This window comes from Crocodylus siamensis, chromosome 15 (genome assembly GCF_052110815.1).
Source record: "Crocodylus siamensis isolate JL-2025a chromosome 15, ASM5211081v1, whole genome shotgun sequence".
Classification (NCBI taxonomy): Eukaryota; Metazoa; Chordata; order Crocodylia; family Crocodylidae; genus Crocodylus; species Crocodylus siamensis.
In genome coordinates this window covers 31843917-31866194 of record NC_143409.1, presented here as the reverse complement: position 1 = coordinate 31866194, position 22278 = coordinate 31843917, and the positions used below count along the sequence as shown (strand labels likewise).

Sequence of the window (22278 nt, the reverse complement as noted above, 5' to 3'; positions counted from 1 at the left end):
CTCTGGGACTGGACAAAGCTTCTAAATGTCTGCTTCACAGGTATCCTACAGATCTTTCTGAGAACTTTCCTTGTGAAATGTTGCAGCCGAAAAAAAATTTTCAAATCTACTTTAGGAAAAGAGTATGAACTACCCCCACTTATCTTATTAAATGAGATTTACAAAAAACAGCTGCAGCTAATTTTCAGCAAAGTGTGCATAGCCATACAGATCTGTTGCAAGCTGCCCGTGGCTGTATGGGACAAGAACGATTAAGCCATCTTTCTCGTTATTTTGTCTATTGAGTGTGAACTTGCAAAAGAAATCAACTTTGGGGAAATAATTAATGATTTTGCAATGAAAAGGCCAGAAAAATAAATCTTTAAAGTGAATTGGTCTGTTTATAAAATGTTTGCAGCCATGCTGGTCCACTAGAGCAAAAAAAAATCAAAACATTGACTGGATAATACCATTATTAAGACCAACAACCAGAAAGTTACAAAATAGTCAGCAATGTTGACTGTAACTTCAGCATGAAAATAGAAAATTTTATTTTGTGATTCATGAGATTTTATGTGTGGGATGGTGTGTGGGGGGCGGGCATACCTTACAAGTTTGTACTAGGCCCAAAAAAAATACTGCTTGGGCCCTGACTGGTCCAGTAAAATATATTACCAAATAAATCCTGCCTCTTGCATGTGCCGATACGGGCACTCCCACACTGACTCTCAGTAGCAAGGCTCCGTACGGAGTCCCAGGGTTGAGGATGCAGCCTCTTGGACAACTCCCGGGTGCCCCGGTTGTTGGACTCAGCCCGGCTCCCGGTCCTGGCCCGCCCAGCTGAGTCTGCCCGGGAAACGTCTCTGCGGCTGCGAAGCGGGGCCCGGGAGCCGCCTCCACCACCCCTCGGCCGCCCCGCATCGCTCCCGCTCCGGCTGCGGGCGGGCGGGAGACCTTGAAGCACGACGCCCGCACAGCTCGAGGGGCGCCCCGGCTGCCGCGCGCCGCCCCCCGCAGCGAAAGTCCCGCCCGCCCACCACTGCCCGCAGCAGGGCCGCGTTGGAGGCTCTCGGGAGCGGCTGGCGCTGCCTGGCGGCGCGAGACCATGCAGGGCGCGGTGGCGCGGGCGCTGGGGCCGCTGCGGCGTGGGGCCGGGGCCTGGGGGCTGGGGCTGGGCCTAGGCCTAGGCCTCGGCCTGGCGCTGGGGGCGAGGCGGGCGGCCGGCTGCGAGCAGGACGGGACGAGGGAGTCGGTGGCGGAGGTGAAGCCGCCGCCCCCCCGGGCCTTCTCCAGAGCCGTGGAGCGGAGTCGGGACCTGCTGTGGCGCATCAAGGTGCGAGCGGGGCTCCGCGCCCTGGGCTCTTCCCCGGGGGGCGGCGGCTCCGTACCCCCGCGGCGGGACTACCACCCAGTCCTGCGCCACGGGAGGGTGGCGGCTGCCCGGTGGGCCCGGCCCCGCCCCGCCCCGCCCCGCCCCGCCTTGCCCTGCCCTTCACCTGCTTTTCTTCTTTCCTTCCTCCCGGTGCCAGGACGAAGTGGGCGCTCCCGGCATCGTGGTCGGCGTATCTGTGGATGGCCGAGAGGTGTGGTGCGAAGGTGGGTGCGGAGGGGCTTTTCCCCTGCCTGGACGAAGGGATCAGGTCCTGCACACACTCTCTCTTAGGTTTTGTCCTTTATTTCCAGGTTCTGCCTTTTGGCTCCGTCCTGGGCCCTCCACAACTACTCCCCGAGATGGGGGCAGGTGAATCCCTTCTGCTCACAGTGGCGGAGGGCCTAAAGGAAAGGAGGGGACGAGTTCCTAGAGGGGTTGGTGGCGGTGGTGCTTGAAACCCCCAAAGGGGGCTGTGCGTGCGCCATACTTAGAAGTGGGGAGAGAGAGTTGGGGAGCCGGAGCCTGTACACCAGCTGCGGGGGAGGGGCTCCCTTGCACTGTAATTACAATGCATCAGAGCAGACTTGATTAATCGGGTCTGCCAAGGTGGTAACTACTGTGCTCCAGCATCTAGCCCAGGGGTGGGCAATTGTTTCAGGCAGAGGGCTGCTTACTTAGTTTTGGCAAGCCATCCCTGAATGAGTTAAAGTGCTTCTTGGCACCATTTTTCAGTGCAGGGACACTGATGCACAAGACACTCCAGGCACTTTAATCAAAGCGGCTCTTAGAGACACTCTAGTTAAAGTGCCCCTCTCCCCTCCCAGAGCATGTGTATAAATGCACTTTGGGTGTCTGTAGATGTGTCGGGAGGCTGCTCTGAAGCACTGAAATTACAGCATGTCGGAGCAGACATGATGAATCAAGTCTGCGCGCTCCAGCCACTCTTTGCGTCTCATGTGTCAGCGTGCCTATACTTCAAAATGGTGGCAGGGTTCATTTAACAATTTTTAGTTAAAGCGCCCTGCCACCGTTTTGAAGTATGGGGACACTGGTGGATGAAACACTGAGGTTGCTTTAATTAGAGTGGCCCTCGGAGCTGCTTTAATTAAAGCACCTACCCCCAGAGCATGTGTAAAAACGCCCCCTGTTTATGCATAGGAGATGTACAAACTTAGAGCTAGGTTAAAATAGGGAATGAGGAAACATGCTTTCAGTTGCAAGATCCACCTTCCATGAGTTTCTCATAAGGTTAAGTGGGATGAGAAGTTACTCTCTAAACAAAAAAAAAATAGTCACTGATGTCATTTACACCATAAGCAGCTGAACTCAAGAGGATGAGGCCAAGCTAGAAAGTTTATTTCCAGTTATCACTTATTACTGAAATTGCTTCCCCGAGGGTTCATGGCATAGGCTTCCTAGTCAACTATGGTTCAAGGAAGATGAGTGTACACTACAATCCTCAAGCAAAGCTCTCATAAAAAAAACAAACGGTATTTTTAACTGGTGGACAGAACATATCTTCCAACCTGGAGCTCTCCAGTCAGATTTTAGGCCACAAAGCAACTATTTCTCCACAACTTTATTTTAGAAGGCAGAACTTGTTCTGTTCAAAGTACTGGTCTTAGTCTGATCCACAACTGAAACTCCAAGGCATTATGCCAAATAATTATTTTACATTTTTGCATGTGCTGTTCCACAGAGGTGCAGAAAATAGGATAATCTCGTGAGAGCAGTTTGGGATGTGGCTGACACTGACTCCAGCATTCTTAAAATAGTATCATGAGACTAGGGAGGGAAACATGGAAAGTACAGAACAGGCTTTTAAATTCTAGCTTTTTTAGAGGCAGAATCCTTAAGCAGTTGATACTTGTCATTCTGTTTTCTCTTTCCTTGTAATGTGGCAAGCTTTACTGATTTATGAAAATCTTACTAATAGCAAGAGAGACGTTTATGAACATTGACCACTTAACTTGATTTACAATCTATGTTGTAGTTTGGGTTTTGTTTTTTGGGGTTTTTTGAATCTTTGACATTAATGTAATTTTTGGGTTAAACTTAACATCAGTTCAACTTAGCAACATAATTTTTAATTTCTGAGAGTTAATAAAAGGGGTAATTAATCTTCAGCTTTTCAAAAGCACTTTGCCTTGGCTGAACTGTTGTACTACAAAAATCAAGTTTAATTGATTTCTGTGAGAGCAGAGCTAAACCAACACTGTGTACTCTTAAAACAAAGGCATGAAGAGTATTTATTGGAGTTGCTCCAGTAAATTTGCAATTTTGCAAATAATCACAAAGCTAATAATTTTGCAAATTCTTTCTGTTTATAAAATATTAATAATGACCCTTTTTGTACTCCTGCAGGTCTGGGTTACGCTGATGTAGAAAATCGTGTGACCTGTAAACCAGAGACAGTCATACGAATTGCTAGCATTAGCAAGTGTCTAACAATGGCAGCTGTTGCTAAATTGTGGGAAGAAGGAAAACTGGATTTGGATGCTCCAGTACAAAAATACGTTCCTGAATTTCCAGAAAAAGTATTTGAAGGTGAAAAGGTAATTAAACCGTTTGTTCTGTAGCCTTTGTTTGCTTACATTTCATGTCTGTCTGGTCCCTTTGTTTCCCACCCACATTTGTACACAAGTATACACCATTATTTATTTGTATAGTACTCCAGAAGCCCTTTAAAGAAATAAAGGTAGGTAGCAATGCAAACTGCTTGAAAAAGGAACACTGGATTTTTATGTCTTCGGAGTAGCATTAACTTTTTAAAGTTGGATTTCCTGTAGATCCTTGCCTTTTTTTCCTCCGAGTATGTTATGTTAAATGAAGCAATTTATCATGCCAAGTGTCTTTTATCCTAGGTCACCATCACTACAAGATTGTTAGCTTCACATTTAAGTGGAATCCGTCACTATGAAAAAGATCTTGCAAAAGTAAAAGAAGAGAAGGAAAAAAGTAACAAAGCCCTTAAGCTAACACAAGATTTAACAAAGTCTAACCAGGAGAAGGAACTAAAAGAAAGACAAAATAAAGCCACTGAAAAAGCTGAATTTGCCAGAGTTAAGTCAGAACATGAAGGTGAAGTCAAAGGCCGAAATACAAAATTAGGCAAGAGAGACAAGGAATTTGAGCATGAAGAGTACTACTTGAAGGAAAAATTTGAAAGTGTGATTGATTCACTGAAGATATTTAAAAATGATCCTTTATTCTTTAAGCCAGGTGAGTTTCTATTCTTTCTGATAAAAATGTCTTTTTCTAGGTTTTTGGATTCATAGTTTCATGGTTTCATAGTAGCTAGGGTCAGTAGTGACCTGAACAGATCATCTAGCCTGACCCCCTGCCACAGGCAGGAATGAATGCTGGGTTCACAAGACCCCAGACAGGTGATCATCCAACCTCCTATTGAATTTGCCCAAGGTATGGGGAAGGACCACTTCCCTGGGAAGCTGGATTGCAGTGTATGTAATGCAAGGTAAGTCATCTCCACTGAGAGTGATTGAATCCATTTGGCCCTAGCTTTGTGGCTGTTTCAGATATCCCTGCAAAGGATTAAAAAAAGACAGAATATAATCTGCACCTAGAGTGTTTATACACTCGCATTAGTGTAGTTTCTTTCTGTAACTCTATAAAAATAAGTTATGCCAATACATATTTTAACTGGTATAACTGCATTCATTTAACCTGATATTGTTAAAATAGATTTTAAAAACCATATACGGGAATGCTGTAAATAGGAATATAGTGGGACCATGACATTTTTGCCATACCACTGTAACAAATGCATTTAATGGTCTTTCATTGACTTGCAACATAGGAACCCCAAAAGATTGGTAAAACTTTTTTTCTTTAAGTGTTAATTCTTTTCTTACCTAATTTGTTTCTTTATGTATGGCTGACCTGTCTCCTTTCACTGCAACATTAATCTTTATTATTTTTAATGAGAGCAGGCAGTGAAATGGATTACTTAATCATTGGGTCAAGAAACGGAGTAGTAGGCAGAATACAGAGGTAGATTAAATGAGTGATTTTTAACGTGACAAAAATTACAGCAGAAGGTCTCATATGTTGTACTAGGTCTCATGTGGCTTTAATAATGTACTGGAAAGGTGAAAGAGTTGGGTAGGAAAGTGGTAGAATCTGTAAATGATGAATTATTTAGATTATGTGGGGCCAAAAGGGACTGAAAATGTCAGAGAGACTGAAGTTAAGTAAATCAGGAACACAATAGAAACTGTGATTCAGTGATGTTAAGTAAGGTGTATTGAAAAAGGGGGAAAAAATCATAGTACAGTATAACCGGCACACTCTAGTAACCAGAATTGCTGGCCAGATGCAGAGGGGCAAAAGGGAGAGAGCTCGCATGTGGTGGCTGCTGCTGCTGCTCCATGTGTGGCTGCCCCTCCATCCCTCCCCCCACACGCACACACACACTCTGTGTATGATTGCTGCCACCCCCAACTCTCTCTCTCTCAGACACTCTCACACACACTCTCTCTCTTTCTCTCTCTCTCACACACCCTCTGTTTCATGTCCAGCCACAAACCCTGTGCCCTCAGGTAACCGGGATTTTTATATTACTGCCACCCCCCATTTCCCACTTGTGCTGGATATCGCTTTGTGTACCTTTTATGTAGTTTTAAATGAAATGGAACAATTCAGTAAAGTAGCCTGGGCATCACTGTAGGTAATTGGGTGTGTAGGTAACTCTGGTTACTGATAGGCCTAGTGCAGGTACACCTGAGCACATTGTAGGTAACTTTGCTCGGTGTGCAGCTACACTCAAAAAAGCAAAGAAGAAATTCTGTTCCGTAGCGAATGAGATGTTAAATTCTGTCACATAATGCCATTTTATACATCCCTGGAATTTTACGTGGTGTTGCTGACATGATCTCAAAAGATGCTGTACAGGGGTTCAGAAATAGTGATAAGTACAGGAGGTTTAAAAAGTCCTTGTGTGAAATTAAATTTTAATAACTTTGGATACACATTTGATAGAATCAAATTGTAAACAGCAATTGAATTAATTAAACTTTCAGTTTTTTAGCATAGTGTAAGCCATGCATAGGGTTAGGATCACAAATGCAATTTGTGAAATCACTCAGCAGCAACTGGAAACTGTTTTCTACAAGTTGGAAAATTGGATTGAACAATGCATCATGAAAGATGGCAGTTATGTTGAAGTCTAGAAATTTGAGCTGTATTGTGTTTAAGACTTAATGAATTATGATTTCGATTGCCCTTTACAGTTTGCTTCTATCATGTGCAGCTTTAAAACTTGAATAACTTTGGATATACACAAGGGGAGGGAAGCAGGTTGAGGAGCCCCTGCCCCACACATACATCTGGGGTCTTCCCTGCTCCTCCCGGGAGTACACACAGCAGTGGGGAGCTGGCTTCACCCCTATGCTCCCCAGACAGCCCACCCACAGCCCCATCTCATTCCCTGCTGGGATCCTGCAGCCACGCATTGCGAGCCCCATGCACTGCCTGGCTGGGCAGCCACCCCAGCTCTGCTTCCCTTTCTTCCTCCTTTCATTCTTATGGGAGCCTCAATTCTGCCCCCTGCCTCAACTTGCCTGTGGGAGCTGAGCTGCCAGGCAGCCTGGAGAAAGATGGATGTACATGCAGGTGGTGACCCCTGCCTGATCACCCTCCTCCTGCTCCCCAACAGTCCCTTGCGGGCTGGCATGCTGCCATTAAAACGAGAAACCCATGTTTTCCTTGGGTAAAGGGGGAAATCCACTTTTTTCAGTTTTCCCATATTTGAACTATTATGGTCATAAATGAAGAGAGGTCTGCTTAATTACATGAGAAGTTGATGTTAAATTTGCATGTAGTGTTTGGATGCAAGGGAGTTCTTTAAATTCTGTGCATGTTTCCTACTCCAGGATGTAGAAACCAATATTATGATAATCTAAAACACAATAAGTTGTGTGTTGCATGGCATTTCTGATAGTTGCACAAAAGTTTCTGTGGAAGAGCTTATGTCAATGAGCTTATTTTTTCTTGGGGAAAAAGATTACTAAAGGAAACATTAAACCTGAATCCAAGCTTTTTGCAAAAGAACTCTGTACACCCTCCCCCTTTCATCTCCTCAAGGTAGCCAGTTCTTATATTCAACGCATGGCTTTACCCTCCTGAGTGCTGTTGTGGAAAGAGCTTCAGGACACAAATTTACGGACTACATGCTGAAAATGTTTCGTGAGTTGGATATGCAGTCAACAGTACTGGACGACAATGAACTGATGATATATAATAGAGCAAGGTAAATAAGAATGAAATTATATGTTGTATTTGTAGCTGGTGCTCACTTGTGTATTTGTTGTATCCATTAGAGCAGGGGTTGTCAGCTAGGGGTACACATACCCCCAGGGGTAGTTGGAAAGGGGCTAGAGGGTATGCGTAGGCAGATGGGAACAGAGCACTGCCACCTACCATGCTGCGCCACTGCCTCCCATGAGCAGGGATGGGTGCTAGGGGGAGGAGGGAACTTGCATGTGGTGGCTGCTGCCGCCATCTACCACCCTGAACACCGCGTGCAAGCAAGTACCCCCTTCTCTGTGTCCAGCCACCACAACCCCTTTCCCCTACTCCACCAGAAATGTACCCAGAAGGGGTACACTCCTTAAAAAGGTTGAAAACCCCTGCATTAGAGTTAGTAGTGACAGACACTTTTATTTAAAAAATAAAAAAGTCATATCATTAATTTAATGACATTTGATTCTGTGGTTATATAGATTAAAAAAATATCAGAGTTCTAATGCTTGTTTCTTATTGTGAGGGTATACATCTCAAGGAGGAGATGGTGGTATGAACATTGTGGCCATTTTAATTACAGATGTGTGAGTAAAAAGAAAATAGAAGAACCTGACATTATAGCTGCACACATACTTGAACAAGAAGAGAGACAATTGCTATCAGTGTTAAATAATTCATTCTCATTTTGAGAAAATCTCTGGTATTAGATGTCAAATCTTTTCTTCTTCCTAACTTTTGTGTTCTCTAAAGGCTTAACTGCATATCATTAAGAATAATTTACCGTTCTTTATATGAGCAATCAGTTTTATGAAGAATAATTATAATGAAAACAACTTTATTTCTCTTGGTACTACAAATTCCTTAATTTTTATAAGTTATAGCACTACTTTTTGCAAAATCTTTGAAAACAATATTGCTTAAAGGGGAGAGAGAGAATCTTCACCTAAAACTGCAGATTTTGAATTATAAGCCACATAGGAACCAAAATTTTAAAATTTTGCTAAATTTTAAAATAGTTTCAAAAGGTTTTCATAGATTAAACAGTTACCATTCTATAATGTCCATATAGATTTATAAATTAGAGTCTTCAAATGTCAATGACAGCACCAAAACACTTCTTATAAATACTTGTGTTAAGAGTTTGCCGTTTTGGCAGCTTTGAAGAGCTTAAACTTCTTTGAGCAACAGTTGTGAGTGTCCATGTCTAATGCTAGAGTTGTTCTTGCTGTTTTCCTTCCTAGTCTTATTTTATAGAGTAACATAGCTACAAACAGCATGTGAAAATTCTGAACCTGAGGCTTGTTGACTCAGCATTAAATCTTGGCACAGAAAGAGGATTCCTACTGATCTCATAAGCAGATTATGGAAAAAAACACGTAATGATCTGGGTTTGGTACGGTAATGTTTAGACTTCCTGTGCTAGGGAAAAATACCTTGCACTTTTATTTAAAAAAAATTCTAAGTTAACTTTTCTACTCTAACGCAACAAAAATAGTACTGTACAAAAAGATTGGATTAATCCGCTAACGTGTTCAGATATTCATGCATTGAATATATGTGCACGTTACAATTTGTTGGTACTATCCATTCACACATCAATACTTGGAAATTTGTTTTGAGATGTACATTTTTTGGTTCCTTTCCAAATGTCTGTTACAGGATATTGCAGACAGTGGTAAAAGAATACAGATGATAACTGCTATCACGTCACAGTGTATAGCTGGTAGCAAGTGGAACAGTTGGAATTTTGCCTAATTCAGTGTCTTATTCTTTTTCTGCTATATTTAATTCCTTTGACAGGAAAAAAATCTGGCTTTGTTAAAATCACAGATTATCTATCTGGGAAACCTGCTTACTTCCCTTTAGTAACTTCGGTGTGGTCATAGGGCACAGCAGAAAGTAAAACACTTGCTCTAAAAAATGTTTCTACCATACAGAACTTTAGATTACCACAACTAGGAGCAGCAGCAGCTCTTAAAGTTTGTCTTTTTATGAACGTTGTCATCATGTGCCTTGCAATCCTTATGGACTTACTGCTGCAAATAGTTGGACAACTCTTATTGATCTCTGATTGTTGTTAGTGTTCAGCCATGAGGTCAGGCTTGTAGTTTAAGGTGTTTTGGGGGTTGTTAGTGTTAAGGCTTCAACTAACAGTGTAAGGTAATTGTGTATCTGTTCCATGTTGCAGGGAGAGTTGCGGTGTGTGTAAGGTGACCGTCTCTTCCTTTTCACCTACTAATTTGACATGTTCTGAGACTATATCTTAGTGTTACTTGCCTTAATACAAATATGTTCTTACTAAAATTAGTCTTGCCAAAATTTAAGGTAGCATGGATATGTTTCATATTAGTAAAATAAAAGAAGGAAAAGATTCAAATTGCTTGTCTAAAACAGTTTGAGAGAGAGAGCAGACGTGGGAGAGGCAGCAAAAACTAAAGTGTTTGATTTGAATACAGAGGGATTGTTTAACATATATGTTTGCAATATAAATATTTTATTGCCCAGTTAAGTAAATGTTTGAGTGATGTTGGATGCTTGTTGCACTCCTGTATTTTTGTGGTGGGACATCTCAGTACAATGTTCAAGTGATTTAATGCTCCTCTTAGAAGTCATCCAGACCATTGCAGATGAAAAAATCTGACTAATTTTAAGAAAAATAGCTTCATGCTTGTGTCATGGTAGGTAAAGGCTTCAGCCTATGTGTTTCATTGTGTGGTTAGATAATGTCTATGCTGGTTGAATAATTGTATATACCCTTTGCTGTGATATCAGTCTTTTTTGCTCAGAGTTTTTCTCCTCTTTCTCACTGAAACTGAATTATTGTAGCCTGACAATAGTAGGCTCTGAATAAGAATTATGCTAAAAAGGTCGAAAGCAGGGCACTATAAAGTTCTGGGAAAGCAGAATGCATGTCTTTTAACTGGGCACCGTCCAGGTTATTCACTATTTTTTACGTATCTTGTATTATATAAATCGTGCTCCTTTTGTGCATCTCAAATTTAAGGAAGCTGTGAATGTGCTACTGTTTCTTCCTGAATCAATGAATGCACCATCTCAGTATAGGCTCTTATTTACTTTCTCATAAATTGGTAGGTATAGTTTTAATATAGCTTCACTAGCAAGCAACATCTGCATTATGTATAAATTGTAATTCCAAAGTTTGAAACTATCAAAAATGCATATGTGAGGAAAGCCTCATGCTTGAAGGAAATGCCTTTCAATGCTATAAGTTTTCATCCCTGTATCTGAAGGTCAGATGCTGCCACTAGTACTAAATCCTAATGTTATGCTGTTTGGCATGATATGTTAAGTCAGCAATTCACAACCTTGTTAGACTCATGGCACCCCTCACAAAATGCCAGTTCTTGGCTTTCGCTCACTTCTTTTAGTACAAAAGTAATAGAGCAATTCTTCTGTTGCAAAGAACTCAGACTACAACAGATCAGAATTAGGGGTGCACCGATAGAGATTTTTGGGGCAGATACTGCTAGCCGATACCAATCTGATTTCCAATACAGGTGCCTCCAGCTGGCAAGTTGGGTGTTGTGGAACGGGGTGGGGGGGAAGGGGCGTGGGGGGGGCAGATAGATACCCCCCCACAGTGAGGTAGGGGGCAGGGGCAGGCACTGCCCGGGGGGGGGGGAGTGTGGAAGGTGTGTGCTCCCCGGATCTGGGCGTGTCGGGTGCGCGGAGCTCTTCTTGGTGGGGGCTGGGCTCAGAGCAGGCACCAGTGGTGCTGGGAGGATGCTGCATCCACCCCAGATTTCGCTGTCTGGTGTGATCCTGGCTGTTCCCAGTGCATTGGTGGAGGTGGGGCATTGAGCTGGGGGTGCCTGGTCTGAGCCCAGCCCCCACCAAGAAGAGCCCCATGTAGCCCACCCAACCCATTCCTGCCCCACGCAGATTCAAGGGGCACATGTTGTTGTCCCCCCCACCATACCCTCCTGGGGTGCCAGCAGCAGTGGGAACCCCCCCCCCAGCCTGGGCAGCCTCTGCCCCCTCCCTCACTGTGGGGAGACATTGATCTGCCCCCCATGCCCCTCCCCTTCCCCTTCCACCACACCTGACTTACCAGCAGGAGGCAGCTCTCCATGCTGCTGGCTCTGCTCCTCGCTGCCTCTGTGCTGTGGCTGCGTGCAGCATGGGCATTTATTGGCCAAATTATTGGCTCCATCAGGCCAATATCTGATACAGTCAGTTTTCTTTATATTGGTACTGTTTCGATATCAGCCCGATGTATTGGTGCACCTCTAGTCTGAGTGATGTTGATGCTGTGGATTCCCATTTCAATTTCTGGGTTTATCTTGTGAATCAGGTATATGTGTTGACATGCTTAGCAGTGCTAATATTGCACATCAACCTTTTAGAAGTGTCTCACTACCCAGTTGAGAAACACTAGCTTCAGCTCACTCCAGCTTGCATTTTCTTTGCCCTTGCAGGATATGGCCCAAAGCATATAAGCTTTTCTTAGGCTCTTTTTTAACCAAAATATCTAAATACCTCCCATGAGTAGGTCAGAAAGAGAATTCTAAAAGTGGTGACATCCTCATGTTCAAATAGATGTTCCTGTGTAAATGCAGTGGTTGTGAAACCAGTATAAAACACGTGTGTGTGTGTGTGTGTGTGTGTTGGGGAGTGGGGATGTTAAAAGCAACAAAGTCCCTGAGCTCAGTGGAAATTGTTACATTCTCAGACATGTTAAGCTGAAATAAAAAAAAAAGTAATATTGAAGTTGAGCTGTACAACGCTGAAGGAGTAGTTAAGTGTGGGGAAAAGTAGGATTCTTCAAAACCCATTACACTTTGAAATCTAATTGTGGTAGTTTATTTCTTGTTCTCTGGTGCCTTTGAGGGTCTTAGGAAGCTTTTCCTGGCACTGATGATGACAAGAAACTAAGCTTTTAAAATGAAAGCAGATTATCCTAAGGCAGTGGTTCTCAACCTTTTAGACTCAACACATCTTCATAACTTCTGTGAATTGAGTGACACCTCCTTTAAAATGTTGTTTATTTAGTAAAGGCCTTTTCTTCTGGAAGAGAGGGCAGGCAGTGGGGGTGGAAGAGCAGCTAGGCAGGGAGCCTGTCCTGTGCTTATGTACTTACTTCCTCGCACCTGAAGCCTGAGCCTGATTTTTATCTGTTCATCTCCTCACACCTTGCTTATCTCCACCTTTCCTGGGACACCCTTTGAAGGATCTTGGGTTCCCTGTTACTCCAGTTGAGAATCACTGTACTAAGTAGTCACATGATTCCAGAAGCTGTGACTAAGATAAACACCAAATAACATGAGATTTGAGGCAGCCCAGCTTAACTATGGTGTTAGTAAGGGAGAATGCTCTAAAATGTCCACCTATTCCTAGAAGAGATGCCAAGTCATTATATTCTGTAAGATGAGGTATGTGTGTGTTTCAGAGAGGGGCATGAAGGATAGGAGGTTCTTTGGGGATCTGTCTTGAGTTTTCAGGATGTAGGGTCCTTCTCCCTGTTGTGGAATTAGCTGCTAGTTATTTTATTCCTAGCATTGTGTCAGGTGAGTTTAGAGTTAGGCTCTTTTTTTAATATTTTGTGTACTTGGAAATATTGTGGACAAGTGAGATTATTATTTGGGACCTTTGGGAATATTCTGTTTTTAGTGCCTGTTTAATACTAAACAACACTGAGAAGTGTTTTATTTTACCTTTTATTTCTTTCACGCCTGATGTGCACAGTTAACCTAACTTTGTAAGGTGCCACACTGCCCTGCCTTCTATTAAACTTCAGACTAAATCAGCTAACAGCTTCCGCATGGTGATTCAGACTAGAAAAGACTGCCATCCTCTGGTTAGTTTAATTATATGCTCTCTTTTGTGTATTGCAATAATCTTCTGAGTGTTTTACAAGCATTAAGCCTCCCTTCTAATGCCTCTGAGAAGCATTATTGCCACTATTGAAGGGAGAACCGAGTTAAAGCAATGAAGTGAGTGCAGTAAATCAGTGGCAGTGTTAAGACTCGGCTCTTAATTCCTCTGCCTAGATTGTTACTCAACCTTCTTTTGTACATTTTATAATTAATCCATATTTGAGCTGTTTATTTTGGAGCTCTAACTTTATAATCAGAGCAATGACTCTTGTTCCTGACTGACCTATATGAGTCTACAGTTCTTGGTGGCAAGTTCCAATGTAGCTTTTCACTGTCAGGTTTTACAAAAATCCTTGTAAATGATTTGTTCCCCTTTTGAGTGGTTCTGGCAGGGCTGTCCCTAGGGGGGACGAATTGGGGCAACCACCCCAATTCCCGCACTTTGGGGGGCCCTGCGGAGCTGGTTGGAGCGGGCACAGCGACTGCACTGCCTCCACTTGATATCCAGCCACTTGGCGGTGCCACCCTTCCACCGCTGCCGAATCTGCTGCTTCCAGCCACTTGGTACTCTCCCCCTTCCCCCCCCACTGCTAAATCCGCTGCCAATTTCCTCGTGTCCGGGGGTGGGGCCCCACACAAGCTGACTTGCCGCGGGCCTCGCACCCTGCTCTGTCTGGGTTCTGGAATGTCTCTGATTAGCATCCTGGTTGAATGAACAAAGGCTGTCTGTAAATGGAAACCACTACCTGATACTGAACAGAATAGGCAAGACCTTTGGGAAAATTAAGCTGAACATTTGGTGCATGTTCTGACAAGTGTTAGTGGAAGTCTCTTGAGTGCTCAACACACTCTATCTTCTGTAACACTTTAAACTAGACAGTACTGTAGTAAATCTACTCCAAGAAACAATCCTATGTTGGTGGGGAGATGCACTAGGTGTACTTTTTTGTGTTTCCTTGCCTGTTGGTAGAGGTGCACCGATATATCGGTGCCATACCAGATTGGCACCGATAAAAGAACAATTAATATTATTGGCTATTTTTGGCTGGTGTAGCCAATAGTACACTGATAAATATAATATTCCCCTATAATATGGGGTCCCTAAATACTGCATGCATGTGCATAGAAATGTAGCCAGGCAGTGTGGAGAGCAATGTCTGGCAGGTAAGTCTGTGGAGAGGAAGGGTATGGTGGGTGAGGGGCAGATAGAGGCCCCCATGGTGAGGGAGGGAGTGGGGCAGGGGTTGGGGCAGGGCAGTGAATGGGACCCCAGAGCTGGGGCAGAGAGCAGGATGGAGCTGCAGGCAGCTTGTCCAGGGGATCAGCCAGTGTTTAAAAATTGGCAGTGGGGGCACTTGCACTAAAGTTCATCAAAAGAGGTTTAGTTCAGTTGCTGCCACTACCATTTTTAAGCACCAGGATGCTGTCAACCAGAGCTGAGTGGGTTGAGGGCAGAGGCCGGGCTGCCCACTCTGGGCTCGGGGCTCTTTGCCCTGTTGCTTTTGTCTTGGGAGCTGTGTGTTGCCATGCTGCGTCCCCTGCCCATTCAGCAGCAAGAGGCACAGCTGGCCACAGCTGCTGCTGCCAGACAGGTGAGGGGCACAGCACAGCCAGTGTGTGGCTCCTGGTGCAAAGGCAATAGGGCAAAGAGCCCCAAGTCCACAGCAGGCATCCTGCGTTCACCCTATCCCTGCTCAACTTGGCTCTGGTTAAAAGCATCCTGGCACTTTAAAAATGGTGGCAGTGGCGCTTGTAGGTCAAGTGACCCCAGTGCCATTTTTAAGTGCTGGGATGCTGATCACCTGGATGAGCCACCTGCAGCACAGTCCCACTCCTTGCCTCAGCCCCTGCCCCACCCCTCCTTCACTGTGGGGGCCTCGATCTGTCTCCTCTCCACAAACTTACCTGGAGGACATTGATCTCCATGCTGCCCAGCTGCATTCCTGTAAATTGGTTATCAGATTAGTATCAGCTGATATGCCTGGTATATAATTGGTTATCACTATGGGCCAAGAAAATCTTTATCGGTGCACCCCTACCTCTTATTATATGTCCTCAATGGCCTTTTAATGAAATCAAGAAAGTATTAGCAAACTGGTTCTTTTTGTTCTACCAACAAAAAGTGGTCTCATATCTCTTTCCTTATTGTTTTTACCATTATTCTTTACTTTTACAAGGTCTCTTTATATGTAATTAAATATTTTATCTCTTGCTAGTAGAATAATAATGCAGAGCCATACCATACAGCTTACCAGCATCAGATGTGTTGGGGTGTTAGGTCAGCCAGAGCTGAAAACCAGACCAGTGGTTCTCAATTCTGTTTGTACCAGGACCCATTTGTAAACATCAATGGCCAGTGCCCCATACTCCTGACCTGCTGCCCCCAGATCCCAGCTCCCCAGTGTATGAGGCAGGGGTTGCGGGGTGGATGTGTGGGGTAGGGGAAGCCTTAAGCAGCCCCTCTCAGGCTGGGACTCTGCTAGTCTGCAAGGGAAAAGCCATGGTTTCCCATGGTTTTCCTCTTTTAAAGGAGAATCCATTTTTAAAGTTTGTTCATGATCCTTTCATATATTCTTGTGACTCACGGGTTGAAAAACGCTGTACTAGTTGGATTGAACTTTGTAGCTTAAAAAAAGGGAAACAATTGGAATTGAGTGGTCAGGTATTAAAAGGGTCAAAATTCTCCCTCAGTCCCTCAAGGTCAGTCAAAACTGGGAGTGCTGGTTGGTTCATTTTGCATAATATTAAAACACCTCTTGGACTCTTCAGTCCTCAGATTCCAATGGATGAGTTCAGACTTGTTTGTCCTTGGGAAGGGTTTATAGTCATTTTATTGAGTGGGGAGGGGGCTGTTCATAAACTGTAGAAAGCAATGGGACATCATGTGTGACTGGCCATACACAGGTGTTGTTTCTACTGAGAGACTCACCACTTGCTATTAAAAACTGGGAGCATACAATTGAAATTGTTCATTCAATTTCTCCTAGAAGAAACATGAGCTCTCTGGGAGAAGGATCTTTCAGGTTGACCCCTAGAAGACCTCCCCTGCAAAAGAAGCTTCCTCACAAGAATGAACACCTGTACATTTTTGCTTCACTCTTTTGGCATCTGGGAGAATCAGGCAGGAACTTCTCCAGTGCCTTCCCCAGACTGGGGAGATGTCGGTCTGGGGAAGGTTTGTGGGGAGGGAGCATTTCACTACAGCTAATCTCTTTCCATGGAGGATTTGAGCTCCCCACAATCCTTCCTGAGACCAGGAACACCCCAGTCTAGAGCAGGTTTGTGGGGAGGAGGCATTCATAGTTTCATAGTAGCTAGAGTCGGAAGGGACCTAGGTAGATCATCTAGTCCGACCCCCTGCCTTGGCAGGAAAGAGCACCGGGGTCAGATGACCCCGGCAAGGTGCTCATCTAACTTCTGTTCCACTCCCCTCCCCATCTTCTGCAGTGTCTGTGCTGGGGGAAGTCTATCGGCTTGTCCCTGCATGGGTCCTGGATTTGAACATGCTGTACAGGGAGAAGCCAGTTTTGCTCTTTCACCATATAATACCAGCAGAGCCACATGCCTGCAGCCCCACATGCAGATCACCCTGGTCTGGGGAATGTTTAGAGTGCAGGGGAGAGGGGGCAGGTGCAGGCTTGAACCCCTGTATTGCTTCCTCATCCTGAAAGGTCTTGAAAAATGTCCACTGCTAGAAATGAATGTCTGTTCAAGGCCTCAGTGACTGTTTTAGAGGCTTCTGCGATTCTGGTTGGTGCTTCCTCCATCCTTGTGACTCTTACCTGCTGCTAAATCGAGGCACAGTACATTAGTTACAGAAAAGAGATCTGGCACTTCTGGTGCAATTTGCTTTGTGGGTATGTTAGACCCTGAGGAGTAAAACTAAGCTTTAGATACTGAAATGCATCCTTAAAATGAGCTTGCCATACATATAGCACTCCTAACAAACAAAGTTTAGTGTTTGTTGGCCTTCCGCTTCTGTTGATAAGTCTGTTTTGGAAATAAATACAGTTTTTGGCTACTATCAGACCTGTGGCTCCATTCACTTTGGCGTTTCCCAGAATTTTTCATTTACTGTCTGTGTGCACACATGTATTTCTCCATAGAACTACAATCCACATCCCTTACCTTTTTTTCCTAACCAAGCTTCTGTATTGTGGTGTAGAAAGCTACTACCTGACTTCCCTGTAGTTTTCTGCCCAGACTGGAGCCATCTGCTGCATAGGTCTGTTTTTGCACTTTGAGTGAATAAGTTTAGTTTCTTGGATCCCTTTCCAATCCTTTCTTTTTAATCGCTGTAGACTCCTTGCTGAAGGAAATATATTGGTGTCTAATCTGGCAATTCCCATTCTTAACGTTAGGTTTAGACTCTGTCTCGCAGTGTCTTTTAGTGTGAGCTGTATTATAACTATACACTGTTGCCCAGGTAATAAATAAAAGTCAGTCTAAAAGGAGTTCTCTTTGATATCTTAGTGATGATAAATGTTTTCTTTAATTCTAGGTATTATGTTTACAACAAAAAAGGACGTCTGGTCAATGCCCCCTATGTGAACAACTCCTACAAATGGGCTGGCGGTGGCTTTCTATCGTCAGTGGGCGACCTTCTGAAATTTGGAAATGCCCTGCTGTACAGTTACCAAGTTGGACAGTTTAAAAACACTGTCAACAAACTTCTTCCTGGTTACCTCAAAGCAGACACTGTTACAATGATGTGGACCCCAGTGTCAAACACCGAGGTATCATGGGACAAGGAGGGAAATTATGCAATGGCTTGGGCTGTTGTAGAGAAGAAGCAGGAATACGGTTTTTGCAGACAGCAGCGACACTATGCATCACACACAGGTGGTGCAGTGGGGGCAAGCAGTGTCCTTTTAATTCTTCCTGAAGAGTTAGACTCTGAGCTCACAAATAGTGAGTTAATGGCCCCACCTAGAGGAGTAGTTGTTACTATTATCTGTAATATGCAGTCCGTGTCCCTGAACAGCACTGCCTTAAAGATTGCAATGGAATTTGATAAAGACAAATGGGCATGATATTTCAAGTAAAATACAAGAGGTCTGAATAATTTAACTACGGTATTGAAATATGAACAAGCCAATGGAAAAAGGTATGTATGAGCTCCAAAATTGCTAGGAATACATCTTAGAGACAGAGGAAGTTGTATGACTTTTGGGGGGCAATGCTACATTTTGTGTGCAGCTGGAAGCAAAGCAACTCTATAGTTCTTAGTTTATGGGAAAGGAAAATGTGTAAAATCACCATTTATACTAGTAGTATTTTTTTTCACATCAAGCCAAGACAGACTAAGATTAAATAAGCATTGTTGATCTTTGCCAAAAATAGGAGTGATGCTTACTCCCATGTTTTGGGCTCTGAGATGTACAATATCAAGTACATACTTTCCTTTAAATATAACGCCCCCCCTGCTCCTCCCACAAAAAAAAGGCTCTCATATTATGATGCCTTGATGCTAGAAAGACTATTTTTTCTTGAAACTTTTGAATTAATACTTGCCAAAGCTGTTTTTTACTAGTATTCTAAAAACCAAAATCTGTATTTTTCATGACTGTTTAGAAATATTGAATGTAAAGTTGGTATTTTAGTGATAAAAACAGACACAAACACTAAACTTCATGTGAAAAACCCCCAGGGTAAGATAAAATTACATGCTGAATTTCTTCAGAAGTGTACTTTTTCAAGCTGTAGCATTCTCATTCTTCAAAATTTTCTTGGAGGTTTGAATGGAAGTCAGGGCAGAATGCACCTTTATAGATAAACTTGGGACTGACTTCAAAATAGCTGGGGCTGCATGCCACAAGTCACTGGACATGGGCTGCATACTGAGCAGACTGCATGCTGTGGGGGCCACATGAGATGCCTAGGACTCCTGCCTCCTCCTGTTATGTGAGCTCCCCTCCACTACCATAGTTTGGATGATTTACTCCTCCTTTTCCCCTCCCGCCTGCTGCCACTACCATGCAAGGTGAATTCCCCCATCCCCACTCCACATGAGCAGCACAGGTTCCCCATCCAAGTCACCTTGCTGCTGCTACGTGGGCGGCAAGCTCACTGGGCCTTCTACTGTGCTGCCCTGCCCAGAGACCCTGCAGCAGCTAAAACAGTGAGGTGGCAGGTGGGTGAGAACCTGTGGGCTGTACTTTAACCCCTCATGGGCTAGATGTGACCTGTGCACTGCCAGTTGGACAGCCCTGGGTTAAGTAATTCAGAGATACATAAGCTTTTGTAAGCAACAGCTCACTTTGTCACCCAGATGGCATCTGCCAATCTGGGTGACAAAGTGAGCTGTTACTTACAAAGGCTTATGCATCTCTGAATTAGTCTACAGCAGGGGTTCCCAATGTTTATGTGCCCAAGGGCACATTCTAACTTAAAAGAGAAAGCAGCGGGCACCAATATGAATATTAAACTCCTGGATATGTGCATGCACGTAGTTTTACTTGGGGCGGGAGCAGTAAGCACCACTCCGTCAGACTTACTTGGTCTCATTTTGGCAGACATTGCGTTCAGCCTGTGAAAAAATTTTTGAAGTGTTGCTGTTCTGAGTTCAGCTAGCAGTGACAGCATTTTTTGTTGGAATAATGTTTTTTTACTGATCATGAAAATGTCCATGGGCACCTGAATAAACAGTGAGGGGTGCCGTGGCACCCGTGGGAACTGCATAGGGAACCACTGGTCTACAGGGTGCAGCTCTGCCCTGCCTTCTGCCTGAGTTCAGAATAATACAGCTGACAGTCGCACTCTGAAAAGATAAGATTAAGTAAAGAAAAGATCATATCTTGTTAGATACCTTTTTCCTTCAATCTGACTGGGAGCAGAGGACAGCTTATGAAACAAATCTGTTCACCTAGGGTCTTGATATACTTTGTGGTAGTTCAGAATTCAAAATACTTGGTATTCTCTTGATTTTAATCATCTTACAAAGTCAATAGTAAAAATTCCATTGCCTCTATGAGAGTAATTCCACATCAAACCTATTTTCTTCCAGGTCATATGATGTTGAGTGAGCCTTGCTCAATAGTAACCCCTCTAGATGAGCAAGAAGCATTACTGAGAGGTTTCCAAAGGGCTTTCGTATACTTAAGCTCCTCTGTGCTGTAGGTGCATGAGGATTATTGGATCAGGAAATCTCCTGTGCTCTAAAACGTATCTTGCCCTTCGTTCCAGAAGGGGCACTGAAGAACAGCTAAGTAAGGGGATGACTAAATACAGGGAGAACTAAGTGAGCTCTCCCTGCATTTAGTCATCCCCTTACTTAACAGAAAACAAAAACAAAACAAAAACTACATGCTTTCAATATCATCAAACAGTTTCCCATTTCAGAATATGGACTGAATATCACCAGCATGGGCCAACACATTCCTTTTCTTGGAAGGTTATTCTAATGCCATAAAAGATTATCTGCTAAACTAGCTTCTTGTTAACGTTAGACATTTTTGGTAACCAGCATTGTGTGTTGAAAAATAATTTTCTGTTCTGTTCTCTTACACAAATACCACTTAACTTATCCAAGCCCTTTCACACCATGCAGATTTCTGATCTGTTTCTAATGTCTGTCCCCTTGCCAGCTTTTTGTCATTTTAAGTCTTTTTCTCATTTATACAGATTAAATGTGTTCCAATCTAAATGGAGATGTTGGACCTCTGGAACTGCTCAAGTAACTTCTTGATTTTGTTCCCTTCATGTGCAGCTTTTGAATATATTTCTCCCCAGGCAGTCCCTTGCTCTACTTCTGAATCACCAGGTCTTTGTACAGTGCCAAGCATGCTGCCTCATCTCAATAAAAGAACTGAATTTGACTTTACAATTGTTGAAATGCTGTTTTACAATACATTTTTGCTGTGGTGCGGGTAAAATTTATTTGATAAAATTATGGATGACTTCATGACTATTGCAGAATTGAGGGGTCACACATGTTCCTGTTATTCTAATGTAGATGTTAATTCTGGACAGATAGTTGTTTTCCTGCTGTTTTCCCATGTGCACAAACCTGTGGATGCACGCAAACCATTGTTAACTACTGCCAGGAGGTTACTCCATGTGCTTTTAGGTAATTATTCAGTTGTAGCACCACTGTTGCTACTACTGATTTTTGGGTAGATCTGTTGCATCCTAACCTGCCCTTGTATGGTTCACTGACAATGGCTCTTTCAGAAGATTGCAGAAAGAGGAATGGTATTCATTTTGTCCCAAACGGTTTTCCAGTCTGATTTGTACTTTTCAATCTGAGAGAAAATACACAACCTCACCTTCAATCATAAAGTTGCTTCAAAAGTGAAGACTTGTATGTGGTATGTCCATATTGCTTTAGCAATTTTGCTCCTCTACATTGAAGGATAGGATGTTACAGTTGGAAAAAGATGAGCTTTCCTGTCTTTCCCCGCAACTAACTGTAGTTAATTTGTGCAATGCAGTGAGGAATGTGCATCTAGCAGTTAGCATTCTCATTATACCTAGGATTATAGTTGCTGCTTTAAGATGTGATGAGCAGAAGTGTAGTGTAATTATTCTTGGATAATTGGAAGAATGATCAAAATGGCTGAAGACAACTCTAGGAATAAGCTATTAGTAACGCTGAACTCCACATGTAGAAGTTTCTTTTCTATTGCCAAAGAGAATACTGTTATTTACCACTAGTGTAATTTCAGAAGTTGTCATTCTTTTCACAATTTATTGTTGTCTTTGGAGATAACATCATTAAAGAAGAATGATCAGTGTTTTATATAGACCCCTGACCAAAGGTAAAATGCCTGTTCAGCATCTTTTATGAATATACTGAGCCATCTTGTACTCTAACCAACACAAGATTCC

At 43.4% G+C, this 22278-nt stretch overlaps 1 protein-coding gene across 2 annotated transcripts; it reads left to right on the top strand.

Moving 5' to 3' along the window:
- Positions 1-680: 680 nt before the first annotated feature.
- LACTB (lactamase beta) lies at positions 681-21266 on the top strand. Of its 2 annotated transcripts, XR_016439259.1 has the most exons (7): positions 681-1312; positions 1509-1575; positions 3716-3906; positions 4216-4573; positions 7454-7619; positions 17951-18556; positions 21073-21266. XR_016439259.1 is itself a non-coding variant. In XM_090028375.1 (6 exons), exons 1-6 carry the CDS (start codon positions 1085-1087, stop codon positions 18480-18482), a joined length of 1542 nt encoding a protein of 513 aa, XP_089884501.1. In that variant the 5' UTR covers positions 681-1084; the 3' UTR covers positions 18483-21266. The 2 variants fall into 2 exon arrangements, 1 of the variants encoding a protein (XP_089884501.1); XM_090028375.1 differs by having other exon boundaries at positions 17951-21266.
- Positions 21267-22278: the final 1012 nt, after the last annotated feature.